Raw genomic sequence first — 17,140 nt, forward strand, 5'->3', positions numbered from 1 at the left:
CAGGTTGACTATTTTTAAAACTTTCTTATTAATTTAAAAGAGTTTTTAAATTACTAATTTTTAGTTTGTCTCTCCTTTATTGCAAATAATTTGTCCCTAGGTGTTTGTTTTTTTTTTTTTTTTTTTTTTTTGTGGTGGTGGTATTTGATTCCCAGAGGATATTTTGGTGTGTGTATGATTTCTGTTGTTGAAAACTCTTCCTCTTGCTGAAGGCAACTCATTTTTTTTCCGCAAGCAGTTAACTAAATTTTCTACAACCACTGTTTGTGGCCATTTTTCTCTATTGATTTGTGGTACTTTTTTTTTTTTTAAGGATTTTATTTATTTGAGAGAGAGAGTGTATGAGCAGGGGGAGGGCCAAAGGGAGAGGGAGATGCACTCCCCACTGAGCAGGGAGCCTGATGAGGGGCTTGATCCCAGGACCCCAGGATCATGACTTGAGCGGAAGGCAGATGCCCAACCAACTGAGCCACCCAGGCTCCCCTCCCCTTCTTAAAAAAGATTTATTTTTAGAGAGGGAGGAAGAGCATGAGTGGGAGGGGCAGAGAGAAAGAATCTCAAGCAGAGTCTGGGAAGTGTGGAGCTGGACACTGGGCAGGATCTTAGGACCCCGAGATCATGACCTGAGCCAAAGTCAAGCTGCAGTTGAGTCAGATGCTTAACTGACTCTGCCCCACCCAGGCGCCCCTGTGGTATGACTTTTATTACATATTAAGTCCTATGATACTAGAATCTTAGGACATTTTTACTTTGATCTTTTGTACTCTTAAAGTGTTTTTTGCTTGTCATTGTTTTGTTTTGTTTTTGTCATTTGTTTTATTTTTTATTTTATTTTATTTTTTTGTCATTTGTTTTAAAGTAAGAAAAATGTGGGCAGCCTGGGTGGCTCGGTGGTTTGGCGGTGCCTTCAGCCCAGGGTGTGATCCTGGAGACCCGGGATCGAGTCCCACATCGAGCTCCCTGCATGGAGCCTGCTTCTCCCTCTGCCTGTGTCTCTGTCTCTGTCTCTCTGTGTCTCTCATGAATAAATAAATAAAATTAAAAAAAAAAAAGAAGAAAAATGTCCTCTTTCACATTTCCATTAAGGAAGTTTAAGATTCTGAATACTTCCATGGCATTTTTGTTTTAGGAAGGAGGTACATATTGTTTATAAGAGATGAGAGCAAAGAGGGTAGTGGTTGGCTCCTTTATTTTTATTTTTTATTTTTATTTTTTAAGATTTATTTATTGAGGGAAAGTGAGCGTATGCATAGATGGAGGGGCAGAGAGAGAATCTCAAGTAGATTCCATGCTGAGTGCAGAGCCCAGGGTGGGGCTCCATTTCACTACCTGAGATCATGACCTGAGCCTAAATCAAAAATCTTCTGCTTAAATAACTAAGCCACCCAAGTGACCCTTGGTGTTTGGTTGCTTAAAGCAAGGCTATGAAGGTGGATCACCCTGCAGTCATCACAACTCAGTATATGGAGCTCACCATAGCAGGTTGTCAAGATGCTCCTAGCTAGTGCACCTAGAGTTGCACTGTTAATTATGGTAGCTTCTAGCCATATGTGGCAGTTTAAACCTATTGAAGTTAAATATTTTCTCATTTACACTGTCCACATTTCAAATTCTCAATAACCACATGTTTATCATACTGGACAGCACACTTTAATAGAGCTTTTATTTCCACTAGTAAAGGTTCTGTTGGGAGAGTGTTGACCTAGATCCAATTAGATTTGGGAAAACTTGACTCATGGGTCAGAACAGAGCACACCTTAATTGGTCACATTCTTTTCTCTGCAGGAAAAGTCTACATAGAGGAAAGAAAAGATAGTGTGTATCAAATGTTATACTAAATTTTTTTAGAGTAGTAAAATTTTTTATTTAAAATTTTAAATTTGACTGTAGTTGACACAATGTGAACATTAGTTTCAGGTGTACAACATAGCAGATTCAACAACTCCATATGTTAGGCTGTGCTTACAAGTGTAGCTCCCATCTGTCACCATATAAGTCCACTACAGTAGCATTGGTTATATTCCCTATACTGTACCTTTTACCCCATGACTTATTCCATGATTAGAAGATTGTGTCTCTCACTCCCCTTCACTGTACCTTTTACCTCATGACTTATTATTCCATGATTAGAAGATTGTGTCTCTCACTCCCCTTCACCTGTTTTGCCCATCCCTTCCACACTCCCATTATACTAATTTTTTAAAAATATCTTTTATGGTTTTTTATTTTTTGAAGGTTTTATGAGAGAGAGAATGGGCAGAGGGAGTGGGAGAAGCAGACTTCCTGCTGAGCAGGGACCCCAATGCCAGACTCAATCCCAGGACCCTGGGATCATGACCTGAACTGAAGGCAGATGTTTAACGAACTGAGCCACCTAGGTGCCCTCTTTTATGATTTATAAACACATTCTTCAAGGGAGATGAAGTAAGCTGTCTAATATCCCCAAAGATTGTCATAAGGTGGCCTAGTGAGCAGGAATCCCAGCTTCTAGCTTTTCTTCTACTTCATTGTTAAAATGATTATTACACCCTAAGTAGGTTTGTTATTAACAGTTTAGGCAGTATGGGAAAGGCAGGGAAAGCTGACTTTAGAGTTGAGTTTATCTCCAGCTCCTGCCCTGGCCGCCTGCTGTTCCCCTGGGGCTGCAGAGGGCCAGTTGTTGACAAGCATCAAAAAACAGGAGCCCAGGCCAGGCTACCGTGGCAGCTCAATGTTTAGGGTCAGTGTGACTCATATGGTGTCTGCACATTGTTTTCATCATCTGTCCTGGTTTCTGATGCATTAACTTTAAGAACTATCATTAACTTAGGATGGAGGATCACTGGGCACATCCATTTGTGGGTGGCCCAATTCTAGCCTGAGTTCTACAAGCACCTGTGACGAAAAGAGTGCAATGTGGTTGGAGCTCAATTTAACTTTTGAGAGCTGAGCTTCGGAGACTGTCAGGTAGGCTCCGGTAACTGAATATTCTAACAGGAATCCGAGGTTTGAGGGCTGAAGCACATCCAGCCTGGTGCGGCAGACAGAGATAACAGCTGGCGCTGCAGACCCAGCTAGTCGCCAGCCCTGGGATATGCACCGGCAGGACCGACAAAAATCCGATCCCGGGACCCGTAGGTGAGGGGCTTGGGCTGCCGCCGGCCCCGCCCCTCCCGCCCCGCCCCCGGCTTCCTCGTGACCCGTGCCCCGCCCCCCTCGGCCGGGAGCACCCCCGGCTGATTGGCCCCTCCGCGGCGTATGCTCCGGCTGGCAGCCAGGCGGGCGCGTCACGTGGCCGAGCAGCGTCCAGGGCGCCGAGCCGCGGGCCGCCAGGCATGGACCGTCAGGCCGCCGGAGCCCGGGCGCTGGGGGCCGCCGAGCCGCCTCGGGGGGCGCCCCCCAGCCCGGGGGTGAGCGCGGCCGCCACCTGCGGCCCGGGGCGGGAAGTTGCGGGGCTCGCGGGCCAGGCCGGGCGGGCCGTGCCGGGCGGGGCGGGGCGGGCGGGGGCCGCGGGGCCAGGGGAGCGCCGTTTGGGCGCGCGCTCGCGCTGGAAACTGCCGGGCCGCGGGCCCGAGAGCGTGGGTGGGCGAGCGCGGCGGGCTGGCGGTGCCGCGGCGCCTCTGCGCGCTTGCTGGATGGGAGGTGATGCTGACCGCCCGGGCCGGGGGCCCTGGGCGGGGCGGGGCGGGGCGGGGGGTGGGGGGGCTGGGCCGCGGCCAGGTGAGGGACCTGTGACCACGGGTGGCTACGCACAGCGCGCCCTGGGCACCGCATGAGGTCTCCTGCGCTCTCCTTTTCTGTTTACTGAAACCAAAGGCCCAGCTTGACGCAGGGTTTCCAAAAACTTGTTTTCATTTGCGCGCCAGACAGCTTCTGGTTTTTCAAAGACCGTTTTTACCGTCCTCACCTGTCTGTCCTTGTTTACGGTCAGTAAGTTCTGGATGGTGAGCTCCGCGAGGGGAGGAACCCTCTGTTGAGTGCTGTAAACCCGGCGCCTGGCGTAGTACCGAGAGACACAGCTCCTAAATCTGAGGGAGGAATGGAATGCTGGTTTAAGCATCAAAGAGGGTACTAAACCGGAGTAAGATATGAAAAATGTAGTGATAGGTATAAAATTACTTTGGAATGCAGATGGGATGAGACTTCAGGACGTACAGGAAGGGATGTACGCTTCTCTCCAAGGGGACAGGGTGGTGGTGCCTGCAGAGGCCTGGAGGTGAGGAGGTACAGGGCAGATGGCTGGGAGCTGGGGTCATAGAGCCTCAGAGCCAGGGGAGAGAACGATGCTCCACAGGTTGATAGGTGGTGATGGGGAAGTGTGAATGCCATGGCCAATGTTATGCTCCTCTGTGGAGGGCTGTTGAAAATTTTTGAGCAGAGTGATGATTAATCCTGTTAAGGTTGGGCAGGGTGGGTGAATGGGAGGACAAGTGGCTATGGCAGTGGTGCACGTGAGGGAGCCTATCAGCTGACCTGCAGTAGTCCGGAGGGTTGTCATTCAACCATTCCCAAGGTGGAATTTATTCATTAAATCTAAGGATGACTAGGTCATGAGCCAACTGAGGCCGGTGCCAAGTGCAGTTTAGGTGTGAGGGCAAAGAAAGGGGGTTTCAGTTCAACTAATGTTACATTCCTGTTATGTCCGTGGTGTTTTCAGAAGTGTTCTCTCCATTGTAAGCTCCTTGCAAGGTCAGAATAGTCCTCTCCAGTGTCCAGAGAAGGAAGCCCAGGCATGGTGGTTGAAGCAAGCTATCCAAGGTCACACTCTGAATGAATGGCAGAGCCTGAATTGAAACCAGGTCTTCTTAGGCAGGCTGTGAACATTTCTTGTTCCTTTTACAAAATGGTCTTTAAGTGATGAGAGCAGAGAAGCATATGGTTGGCTGTAGAAGAAGATTTCCCTTGAGCATTACTTAGGAAGTACAGCTACATGTTGCCCCTATGTATCAGGAGACAGAATTTGGTAGGAAGTTAGAGGGAATGAGGTTGAAATGATTAAAATTTACAGGCTCAGAGGAGAAGAGATTCACAGAGCTGGAATCCCAACTTCTCAGGAAGAGGTGCTGCCTGCAGCTACTGCTGGGGTCTCAGAGCTTGGAGGAGGGGTCCTGAGGGCCTAGGATGGAGACCCCTGAAGAGAGGGCCCAGTGATGAAGTTGGCTCTGCCAATGTTGGCAAACTAAACTGGATCGAGCAGCTGCTATAGGAAGGTACTGCTGATGCTGCCAGGGATGAAGTGTCGCTGGGGTGGTATCTGCAGGAATAGGAAGGAGAGAGGCCCTTCTACCTCCAGCCTTGATGCATCTAATACGGCAAAACAGAAATAGGGATTGCAGAGTCCCAGCCCCACCCTCAGAAAGGTGAGGATGGAAGAGTGGGGTTTGAGGCCATGAAACGGTAGCTTAATACTGGGGGTACCCCACACATCCAAGTCCTGGGTAACTGTTTCTTCTTCCTGCAGGCCAGCTTTGCCCCTGCTGACTGCTCTGGGCAGGAGAGAGAGACTGAGAAGACCATGGATCGGCTAGGCAAGTAGATGGTGGAGAAGGAGGTGAATGTGGGGAGAGACCAAGGAAGCGATGAGAGGGATCATCCCTATGTCTTGTTGACCTCTTTCCAGCCAGTTTTCTTTGCTGCTGAGTTGCCTTTTCTTCCTTCCTGCCTTCCTTCCTTCCTTCCTTCCTTCCTTCCTTCCTTCCTTCCTTCCTTATTTTGTTTATTCGTTGATGAGAGACACTCAGAGAGACGTAGGCAGAGAGAGAAGCAGGCTCCGTGCAGGGAGCCCGATGTGGGACTCAATCCCGGGACTCTGGGATCATGCTCTGAGCCAAAGGCAGGCGCTTAACCACTGAGCCACCCAGGCGTCCCTGAGTTGTGTTTTCTGCTTAGTGTTTCCACAGTGCCCTCATTTGGAAGTCCTGTTGGAGCTTTCTTTAGTGAAGTCCTGCCCCTGTGTCCAAATCCATCCCTTCTACTGAGAAAAGACAGCTTAGGGCAGTGGCAGGAGTATATAGGCTTTGAAGCCTGGCCATGTTGTTTTCACTTGCAGCTCTGGCTCAAGAGTCTGGGGCTTGAATTTTGTGGCTTTAGATAAGTCATTTATCCTTTCTTCTTTATGATGGGGATAATAATGCTTACCTCGGGGTGGTTCTGAGGATCAGGTGGGAAGATATAGAGCTGTAGTAGCCACTAGCTACTGGTGCTCTTTTAATCTAAGCTAAATAGAATTAAGTACAACGAACACTTCACTTCTCTATTCACATTAGCCACGTTTAAAGTGCTCAGCAGTCACATGTGGCTCATGCTAGCTAGCCTTTTGGAGCACAGATGAGAGAATATTACCATCATCACTGAAAGTCCTGTTAGAGAGTGCTGGTCCAGAAAAAGCACCATGCACACATGGAGATAATAGTCATAACAGCTGACACTGAGTAAGTGCAAGGTACAATTCTAAGTGTTTCTTTTCCCATTGCCCCCTTTTAAAAACAACACCCACAACAATCCTATCTTCATAGTTACAGATGTGAAAACTGAGGCACAGAGTAAAAATGAAAAAAAAAATGTGGTAAAACACATAAAATTTATCATTTACCAGTTTTAAAGAGTACAGCTCAGTGCCACTTCATACAGTTACAGTGTTGTGTAACCACCACGGCTGTTTAGTTCCAGAACATTTTCAGCATCCCATGAGGAAAGTCTTTGCCCGATAAGTAGCCACACCCCATCTACCCTTCCTTAAGTCCCTGGCGACCACTGATCTGCCTTATGTCTCTGGGTTTCCCCTATGCTGGTTAGGCAAATGTGAATTGCATGTAAATGGAGGGATACCCTATATGGCCTTATATGTCTGGCTTCCTTTACTCAGCATAATATTTTCAAGATTCATTCATGTACAATGAATCAGTACATTCCTTTTTATAGCTGAATCCCTTCATCATATGGTTACACCACATCTTGCTTGGTTATTCATTCTGTTGATGGGCATTGATTTGACCTGTTTCCACCTTCTGGTGATTGTGAGCGGTACTGTCATGGACATTTTTGTACAGATCTTGTTAAAATACCTGTTTTCCATTCTTTGGTCCATGTAGGAGTGGAATGGCTGGGCTGTGTGTTGAAGTTCTTGAAGACTTGGTTAAGTATGTTTCAGCTTAGTCACACAATTGCAGATTGGCAGAACCAGCATTGGGACTGGGGTAGTCTAGCCCCAGAACCCATGCCCTGAACTATTACTTTTTTGCTTATAGCTGTTGGTCATTCTTATGCAGTACTCGTAACATGGCTGTTTTTAGGCTGATTCTTTTCCCAGCTCTACCTGGCATTACCATAGCACGATACACTTGGAGGTCTCTTATCCTCTCCCAGACTTTCTTCCATTATTTTGAGACTTTTTGAAAATAGACCGTCCAGCCCTCTCCAGTATTGGGAGGAGGAGACGTGGTGGCTGTCTACTGTGATTAGATGGGTTCTGCTCTTCCATCTGCTTTCCTCCTGCTGCACCTTGTCCTGTGCTCCTTGAGGATGAAGAGAGAAATAGAATAGTAAAAATTCAATTCAAGTTCGTGTCATGAAAGCTTATCATTTGCCAGATGCCCTTTGCCTCAATTACCCATAAACTACCTAAAAATATAAACTGTGCTTGATTTGCTTGATTCCCTGTGCAAATTACAAGAGCTTGCAATTAATGGCCTCATTTAAGGCAAAAAGTTTTATTGAAAAAAAAGATCAACCATACTTTGTAAAAGGTAAACAGAACAACATTTTTGTTTTATTTTTTATTTATTTATTTTTAAAAGGTTTTATTTATTTATTCATGAGAGACACAGAGAGAGAGGCAGAGACACAGGCAGAGAGAGAAGCAGGCTCCATGCAGGGAGCCTGATGTGGGACTCGATTCCGGGTCTCCAGGATCATAGCCCTGGGTTGAAGGTGGCCCTATACCGCTGAGCCACCTGGGCTGCCCAACATTTTTGTTTTAAAGTGCTCAGGTGGGGCAGCCCGGGTGGCTCAGCGGTTTAGCGCCACCTTCACCCCGGGGTGTGATCCTGGAGTCCCAGGATCAAGTCCCATGTCGGGCTCCCTGGATAGAGCCTGCTTTCTCCCTCTGCTTCTGTCTCCGCCTCTCTATCTCTCTTTCTCTCTGTCTCTCATGAATAAATAAATAAAATCTTTCAAAAAACAATAATAAAGTGCTCAGATGGCTAAAGAACTCTGTACACTTGTTTCACTTCTTGCCCTCACAGTAAATCTGGCAAACATTTTCCAAGCACATGATGAGTAGGCCTTGTGCAGATGCTGGTGGTTTTAAGACCTTCTCCCTTCTGTTGGTTTCTTAGCCAGTGGAGCACAGAGTGTCCCTAATGGTAGTCCTACCCATGATGAGGGCGCCCACTCGGAAGAGGAAGGCTTTGCTGTGGATGATGAGGATTCTGATGGGGACCTGAATACCTGGGAGCTGTCAGAAGGGGTGTCCAACTGTCCGCCCAAGGAATCGGCTGCTGATATTTTTAACGAGGACTGGGATTTGGAGTTGAAAGCAGATCAAGGCAATCCATATGGTAGGTGTGGCATTTCTGGGGGGTCCAAGGTTCGGAGATCCTCTTACCAAATTACCCCACAGGCAGACCGTTTGAAAGACGGACCCAGTCTGTGACCTTAGCCTGACACCTGTTACAGGGCTGAAATTTCTGTGACAGCCTCTCTTTCATATTGGAAAAAAATACAAATTTTGTAGTTGACTTTATAATGTATCAGTTTTAACATTGAAACAGTGTTGTTCTCTTAAAATATCGTTGTGAATCTAGCTTCTGCAGACAGAAGTGCTGTCTTCTGCAGTTGCAGCCTCTGCACTGCAAAGGACCCCCCTTTGAGAAGCTCTGCTTAGGTGGCTTCCTCAGAATGAACACATTTGCAATCCAGGGAGCACTCTGTGTGCTTTTAAACAAAGTTCAGGTGTCTGTCCCCTAGGTATTTTTGGCTCTCGGTCCCTGCCTCCCCCCCCCCCACCTTTAATCTGTTTGTTTGTTTGTTTTTTAACTGCTTGCAGATGCTGATGACATCCAGGGTTGCATCTCTCAAGAGGTCAAACCTTGGGTGTGCTGTGCCCCACAAGGAGACATGATCTATGACCCTAGTTGGCACCATCCACCTCCACTGATACCCCATTATTCCAAGATGGTCTTCGAAACAGGACAGTTTGATGATGCTGAAGATTGAGTGTGCAGCTTCTGGCCTGGTGGGTGGGCATGCCTTTCCAAATGAAGGTCTCTCTTCCTTTCATGGAGGTGGAGGTCACATTTGATGACACATTCCCAGCGATCCCCAAGTCGAGCACACAGACTGGCATTAGATAAGGTCCCAATGTCCTCCAGTTATGCTGTTGTTGTTTTTAATGAGCTTCTCCTTGGGACATGTGAGTGTTTGCGTCTGTGTCAGGAGGAGTCGTGTTCTTTATAAATAAAGGTAGAAAAAATTTGATCTGCTTTTGTTTACTCCCCTCCCCCCTTCTAACTGGATACTTACTTACCAGCAAAGCCTTACTCCTTCAGTTAAGGAGTAATGGCTTTGTAAAATGGCTTACACTTTAAGGATTGGAATACTTGGACACTTAAAACTACTCTGTGAAAGAAAATAATTTTTGGGGCAAGGATTAGAATCCAGGAAACATTGATGACTTGGTGGCTGATTTCTTCTATTCCTGTTGATGAAAAATTGACCATTTACTTAGTTAACAAGAACTTTCTGCAGGCCGTAACACTAAATGGCAAATAGATTAAACCAGCAGTTATGTAGCCCTCAGCTGGTATGAAAGGATTTTTGAACTTTTTTTTATTTATTTATTTATTTATTTATTTATTTATTTATTTATTTATTTATTTATTTATTTATTTATAAAAAGATTTTATTTATTTATTCATGAGAGACCCAGAGAGAGAGATAGGCAGAGACACAGTCAAAGGGAGAAGCAGGTTCCATGTAGGGAGCCCCATGCGGGACCCAATCCCAGGTCTCCAGGATCACACTCTGGACTGAAGGCGGCGCTAAACCACTGAGCCACCCAGGCTGCCCAGACTTTTATTTTCTATTTAATCATTTAGTCTTTACAGTTCCTTATATATGAAGTCACTGGGTTTTTAAATCACCTTATTTTATTTTTTAAAAGATTTTATTTGTAAGTAATCTCTACATTGAACAGGGAACTTGAACTCACAACCCCACAATCAATAGTTGCCTGCCACCCCTGACTGAGCCAGGTGTCCCTAAATCACATCATTTTAGAAATGAAGAAACAAAGACTCAAAATGTTTTCATTTATGGAGGATCCCAGAGCCAGGAAATGGCAGAACCATGCCCTAATCCCACATGTGACCCTGAACTCTGCTCTCAGCTGCCCACCCCCTTGTAAGTACAAGCCTAGAGGCAGATTCTGGGGGAGCCATGCCTTGGTAGTCTGTGATGCAGCAGAGTAAGTCACCTTTGCCTCTGTGGCTGACTTGGGGATCACTTCTTACCTCCCCGCTTCCCAACTGAAGTTGAATCAGAAACAAGCTTCAGATCTGAAATCTGCTTCAACTCCATAGCAGTGAAATGAACATTTAACCATTTAAATGATTTTTTCAGGGTCCCCACAAAGTGTGGGAGCAAGGCACGACCTTCTGAGGGGAAAGCAGTGGCTTTCCCTGCAAGGGGTCTCATGACCAAAACTGTCCCAGGGAGAAAAAAATATCCTCTTGGCTGTCCTTGCTAAACGGACAGTCGTAGACCATATGACCACATGGTTCTGTGGTTCTTCCTCCTCCTCCCCCTCTTCCTCCTCCTCTCCCCTCCTCCACTCTTCCTCTCATCTCCTTTCATTCTCCTTCTCTTCCCCCCTTCCTCCTCTCCTCCTCCTCTGCCACCTCGTCCCAGTGCTGGTGCTAATTAGACCGCTGTGAAAATGAGCATCTCGGCTGTAAAAAGGTGAAACAGAAATTGAACCAAGAAACGGGGGCTCGAGGAGGATGGCAGAAGGGCAGAATGGCAAGGTTGTGCTGTCTTAGGACTGTGTAAGTGGGAGCAGTGAGGCAGTGGAACCTCAATAAAAGCACAAGTCACCAGGTGGGTGGAGTATATGGATGTTGGAGGGAGAGAGCAAGGACACAGGACGAGACCTTGTGTGAGAAGCTGAGCAAAGGACACTCACTGGCTTCTGCTGCTGTGCTCCCAGAAGCAGTTGAAAATTGAGGGCACTCTTGTTTTTTAAAAATCAATCTTTGCAGTTCCTCTTTCTGGTTAATTCCAACAATGGGTAGGAGGGCAACAGGGTCTCCTGGAGGAAGGATGTCGGAAGCTGAGGGATGTCCGGAAAATAAGAAAAAGAGGGAGCTTAGTCAATTGTTCTGGTTTAAATGGTGTTCTGGTGTGCCCCTCCCCCCAACTTAATCCAAGCACTGGGAAAGATGTAGAAGGATAACTCTCTCTGGGCTGCAAGCGTTGGGTATCTTGAAGGTGAGGGGGGGAGGGAAGTAAGGGGAAAAAAGTAATGAAATGGAAAAATGCTAATGATACAGTAAGTACAGTAAGTGAAAATACAGACTAGGAAACTGTTCTGATAGTACTGTAAAGATGAAACAGTTGTATATGCAAGTGATAAGGAGTAACAGGAATAAATGGAAACAATTTGATTACGTGATGGAGTTGCAGGCAGTTTGCTTTCTTTTTTTATTTTTTTAAAGATTTTATTTATTTATTAGAGAGTAGGGGGAGGGGCAGAGGGAGAGAGAGAAAGAATCCCAAGCAGACTCTTTGCTGATCATGGAGCCCAACATGGGCCTCAATCTCACAACCCTGAGATCACAACCTGAGCTGAAGCCTAAGAGCCGAATGCTTAACCGACTAAACCACCCAGGCACCCTTTGAAGAACTTTTAAAAAGTCTTTGTGTTAAATTAGATTAGGATTTAATTAGCATTCCTTTTCTATTTGCTTGTTTTTAAAAGTAGCATGTAGGGGGAAGCCCCAGTGGCGCAGAGGTTTAGCACCGCCTGTAGCCCAGGGCGTGATCCTGGAGACCCTGGATCGAGTCCCACATCAGGCTCTCTATATGATGCCTGCTTCTCCCTCTGCCTGTGTCTCTGCCTCTCTCTCTGTCTCTATGAATAAATAAATAAATAAAAATCTTAAAAAAAAAAAAAAAGAATACAGACATGATCATGCCACTCTTAAAAAAAATAAAAATAAAAATAAATAAAAGTAGCATGTAGGAATAGAACAGAGAGAAATGTCCAGAAGCAGTGAGTTTTCCAATTCTGCTTTAATCTGAAAGCCTTCAATCAATGACCAAGTAAATTTTGTTCTTGCAAAACTGGAGTGTGTATGACTCATGAGTTTGTAAGATAAATTATTGGATGGGCAAAATTGTGGTTATTTAAAAAAATAATTGAATAAAAGGTAATATTGCCATGGTTTCTAACCAGTGTCCTACAGTGAAGAATTGCAATATTAGGTACTCAACAAAATGAAAAAAAAAAAAAAAAGAAAAGAAAAAGAAACACCACCAACAAACTTCTATCTATTCAAATCTCTGAATGCCAAGCTGAGAAATATCAGTTTCATGGGGAGCTGTGAACATGGATGTTGCTTAGTTTGGCCTCGTACTATGTGTAGGAGTCCTCTCTGCTCACTTCTAGTCATGGGGAGCTCACTACCTCAGAAGGGGCCTGTTCACTGCTGGCTAGTGCTCTTTGTTAGAAAATTCTCCCTTGTGTTGAGTTGGAATCCACCCCTTTAGTCTTGGTCTGCTGGTCCTGACTTTCAAATATAGGAAATTAGCAGGCTCCCCTGACTTTTTGTGTTCTAGCAAAACAGTCAACAAGTGATTGCATATATGTGTCTGGAATCAGAAAGGGAGAGGAGGAGGGAGGGAGGAGAGAGAATGTGGTGGGGTTTTTTTGAGGTTTTGGTAGGTGTTGTAGCACTGGCAGCAGTTGAGATTGTTCTTTGAGGGCATGTAGTTAGTAAGGAGAGGGTCAAGGACAGGACATTGCAGCAAATTAGCAATGAAAGGGCAGATGGAAGGGTTGGATTCCAGAGCCAGGCTGTGGTAGGGGAGGAGGAGGAAAAACTAGGAGGGCATAAGTGCCACGCAAGTCAAATCTAAGAAGAGAGTTTTAAGGAGGGGGAATGGTCATCTTCTGTATATAGAGAAAAGCAAGTAAGATGAAGGCTAAAAAGGACATTTTGGGATGTGAGAATTATTATTTTTAAAGATTTTACTTATTCATGAGAGACAAAGAGAGGGAGAGACATAGGCAGAGGAAGAAGCAGTCTCCCTGTGGGGAGCCCAATGTGGGACTCAATCCTAGGACTCTAGAATCATGCCCTGAGCCACCCAGGTGCTCTGGGATGTGGGAATTAGAAAGTGTTCATATAATGTACCTACTTGGGGTAGGCGCAGGGGCAGGGGCATTTCAGGCTAAGACATTCTGGAGGATGCATGGGGCCACTTGACCTGCTGCCTTTGATACTTTTGTTTTTCTTGACTGGGGGACGTGTGGCAGGGAAGGCAAAGGTGACTTTAAGCCAGCTTCTCTCAGGATGCATGAACCAGCCTGGGAAGAGTCCACAGAAGTGGACAGAAGCTGCTGGGGAAATGTAGGTGCAAAGGGACTGTGAGGAGGAACAGAAGAGAAGCTTTTATTTTGACATTTCTTGCAAGCAATATCATTTGCCAAGAAAGAATCAGAACTGACCACAGCACAAGTCCTGAGTGAGGGAAAGGAGAGTAAACATGTGTTTTTCTTTTCTTTTCTTTTCTTTTTTAAAGATTTTATTTATTTATTCATGAGAGACACACAGCAAGAGGCAGAAACACAGGCAGAGGGAGAAGCAGGCTTCCTGCGGGGAGCGCCCGATGTGGGACTTGATCCCCGGACTCCAGGATCACCCCCTGCGGCAGGCGCTAAACCACTGAGCCACCCAGGGATCCCTAAACATGTGTTTTTCAAGTGATTGGTTGACATTTGTGATATGCCTTTGTTTCTCTGATGCCCTCTCTCTATGCAAGCATGTTGTTCATTGCCTAGTGGAGGCATTTTTCTTTTATTTTTACAAAAAAGGACTTAATTTCTTTTTGAATGTTTCTTTTTCGTCCCCTGCACCCCACCTTCTAAAGTGGCAAGGGGGTTTTAGACCAAAGGACTATGTGTCTTAAAAAAATTTGGAGGGAAAGAATGATCCTTGGCTCCCCTTCCCCAATCCCCTGGGTTGTGAGAAGAAAGATGGGAGAAGGCACAGAAAGAGATCTGGGGATGCTAAGAGCAGATGGAGCATGAGCCCTGCTTTCTGGTGTGTTCTTGCAAGTCAGGTCCTCAGAGAGTGGTAGACGTTGGTGCTTTTAGGCAGCCATGACCATTTGCGAAGGATGACCAGGCTTTGAGCATGCAGAGAAACCCAGGGACCCACAGGGCAGGGAAAAGCATTGAAGATGGACATGGGATGACCTGATGCCTACCTCCCCCATTTGCCTTGGCATTGCATGGGAAAGTAAGGAGAACCCCAGAGGCCTGGAAGGAAGCTCAGGGTGGGAAAGTAAGATGGCCAGAGAGGCAATGGCAATTGCTTCTTGAATCCCCCAAATGCAAGGGATGCAAAATTAACAGAAGCTTAGCAGATGAGAAAAAGTTACTGCTCGGGCTGGGGGACAGGTCATCAGCTAGGCAGAGATGGTGTATTTAAAGTATCATCATGGGTTGATAATACCAGAGTGCTGATAATTCTTTCTTTTTATATTTTCATCTGGATGAAAACCTTTCAGGTTTTGTACTGTAGCAGAACAAACAGAACCATGCCATTCACAATTTGTGGAAGTCATTTTGTGTTTTTTTGATGACTCCAGTATATTTCTGCCTGTTATGACTTTCTTCCCTTTAGGAAATTATGGGGGCAGTGTACCCTTTTACTCCACCCCTAAATTAGTTTGGTTTAAGGTGGGGACAGTTTGATCATCATGAGACCCCAGGATGGTATGGTGGGTGGAGCTTCCCCAAGCTTTGCTCTTTTTTTAAAAAAATTTTATTTTTAAGTAATCTCTACACCCAACAGGGGCTTGAACTCACAACCCTGAGATCAGGAGTTGCACGCTGCAACAACTGAGCCAGCCAGGTGCCCCCCAAGCTTTGCTCTTAAATGCCTGCATGGCTGGATAGGTACTGTAGAAGCTACAGGTGACCCCTCTATGTATAGGAGTAACTGGCTGAACTCAGCAAAGCTTCTCTGCCCTGAGGAAATCTGAGACTACCTTCCAGGGAGATGGAAGCACACACTGGCTTCGTAAATACCTTGGCGCTACACTGCCCTTGGTTTTCCAGAGTTTGCATTCTTGGACCATCAGATGGTTGGAATAGGGAGAAAGAGAGAGAGAGAGAAAAAAAACAAAAACCCAAACCCTGGCTATAGCCTATCTGGATTCTGTCTCCCAGTTCTCCCCAAGCAGACTCCCACCCAAATAACCAAGAATGCTGGATCTGGAGGACTGTGTCTGTGCATGTGTACACGTGTGTGTGAGCGTGGCAGGCCAGGGAGAAGAAGTTGAAGGGTGTAACAGGAAGGCGAGCAGCAGGGCTGGCTCCCGCTTTGTTGACTTAGTGAGTCTGGCTGCAAAACGAAGGTCTTTGGAAAGAATGGCCTCCCTGCTTCTGGCAGTTTCTACTGAGCTGGTTCCTGGACCGAGCTAGACTCGCAGGTGTTTATGGGCAGGAGGATGGTTCAGTTAGGTTTCAGGGGACCAAGGTTTGCAGAATTTCTCCAGGATTTGTACTTGATAGCAGCCTGTGGAGTAAAACATAGGCATGGTTTCTGAAGAAGGTATTTGTCTCCACCTTACAGGATATTCTGGTCCTCCCTTTTGAGTCAGAGAGAGAAATTTCTCCCAGGAGGCACACTTCCATTTCTGACCACTGCAAGGTGCACTTGGTTTTCCTTTTTTAAAAACAGTGTTTCTGGTAAGATAATTTTGACTTCAAACGCAATTTCCTCTGACTTTTTCTCCTTAGCTTTTCAACAAATGTGGCAGATAGTAAGTTAGAGCCATGTGTTTGGCAATTCGGGCAAACACCTGAATTTCTGCTGGTGGCTGCCTGTGGCCTTATTCTATTTATCCAGCAGGTGGCAGTAAAGACCCATTGATGTGCTGTCTCCTGTGTGACCCAGAGGGTTGAGAGGTCCTGGAGGAGATGAGGAGCGCGCTCAGGGTTACCTTCCTGTTAGTGGGCTTCCTGTGGGTTGGCAGACTTACCCATGAATTCACAGGCAGGATTTACTCCTGATTTTATTTTATTTTTTAAAAAATATTGTATTTATTTATTCATGAGAGACACACAGAGGCAGAGACACAGGCAGAGGGAGAAGCAGGCTCCATGCAGGGAGCCTGATGGGGGACTTGATCCCCAGACTTGGATCAGGCCCTGAGCCAAAGGCAGACACTCAACTGTTGAGCCACTCAGACATCCCTACTCCTGATTTTAGACATGACATTTCTCAGAAAAGGTTACTGTGAAATCTAGGGTGAGGGGGTAAAGAGTCAACGTTGTTATTTGCCCCTCAATGCCTTCCACACAGAGGCTGGCTCCTGGGGAGTTCTTAGTATATGCTTGCTGTCTTCAGGCAAAGTGTGCACATTTGTGAAGGCAAGTAAAATGCATCAGGCTGCCTCCCTCAGCCAGATGATACGTTAGGTGGTTTTCCTTATGAAGTAAGGCTTATGAAACTCATTTTACAGAAGGAGAAGTTGAGGCCCAGGGAGGTGGAATAACTGGCCAAAGGTTACAAAGATAGGATCTGACCCCTTATCTGGGCTTCTGTGGTTGCTCTACCAACATGGGAAACATTGAGATTTTGCAATTGTCTAGGACACATTTTGTTTCAGAAAAAGCAAGGGAATGCAATGTAGGTTTGATCTTTACTCACCAGTCTATTTCGAACACCTGCTATATGCTGTGTGGCAAGGACAAAGGGGTAGGGGACCCAGTTCCTGCTTTCAGGCGGCTCAGAGCCTAGGGGGAGGGTGGTGGTGCATGCACACAACATTAGGGCAGCACAGGAGGAGTGTACCAGCCCAGGGTATGGTGGGAACCCAGAAGAAGGGGTGGGCACTCCAGGTGATCCCCTCAGGGGAGAGGCCCCTG

General features: G+C 46.2%; 1 protein-coding gene across 1 annotated transcript; it reads left to right on the forward strand.

Moving 5' to 3' along the window:
• Nucleotides 1-3,211: 3,211 nt before the first annotated feature.
• On the forward strand, nucleotides 3,212-9,456 carry COPRS (coordinator of PRMT5 and differentiation stimulator). The gene is made up of 4 exons (XM_038548188.1): nucleotides 3,212-3,389; nucleotides 5,441-5,507; nucleotides 8,316-8,537; nucleotides 9,026-9,456. The coding sequence occupies exons 1-4, from the start codon at nucleotides 3,315-3,317 to the stop codon at nucleotides 9,193-9,195; spliced, it is 534 nt and encodes a 177-aa protein (XP_038404116.1). The 5' UTR covers nucleotides 3,212-3,314; the 3' UTR covers nucleotides 9,196-9,456.
• The last annotated feature ends 7,684 nt before the right edge of the window (nucleotides 9,457-17,140 follow it).

This window comes from Canis lupus, chromosome 9, assembly GCF_011100685.1.
Source record: "Canis lupus familiaris isolate Mischka breed German Shepherd chromosome 9, alternate assembly UU_Cfam_GSD_1.0, whole genome shotgun sequence".
NCBI classification, from domain to species: Eukaryota; Metazoa; Chordata; class Mammalia; order Carnivora; family Canidae; genus Canis; species Canis lupus.

Excerpts from the sequence above, each read along its gene's own strand:
- COPRS (XM_038548188.1), top strand. The coding sequence starts at position 3,315 with ATGGACCGTCAGGCCGCCGGAGCCCGGGCGCTGGGGGCCGCCGAGCCG. Across the intron at positions 3,390-5,440 it reads GGGCGCCCCCCAGCCCGGGG|GCCAGCTTTGCCCCTGCTGA; the intron begins GTGAGCGCGGCC and ends TTCTTCCTGCAG. Across the intron at positions 8,538-9,025 it reads AGATCAAGGCAATCCATATG|ATGCTGATGACATCCAGGGT; the intron begins GTAGGTGTGGCA and ends AACTGCTTGCAG.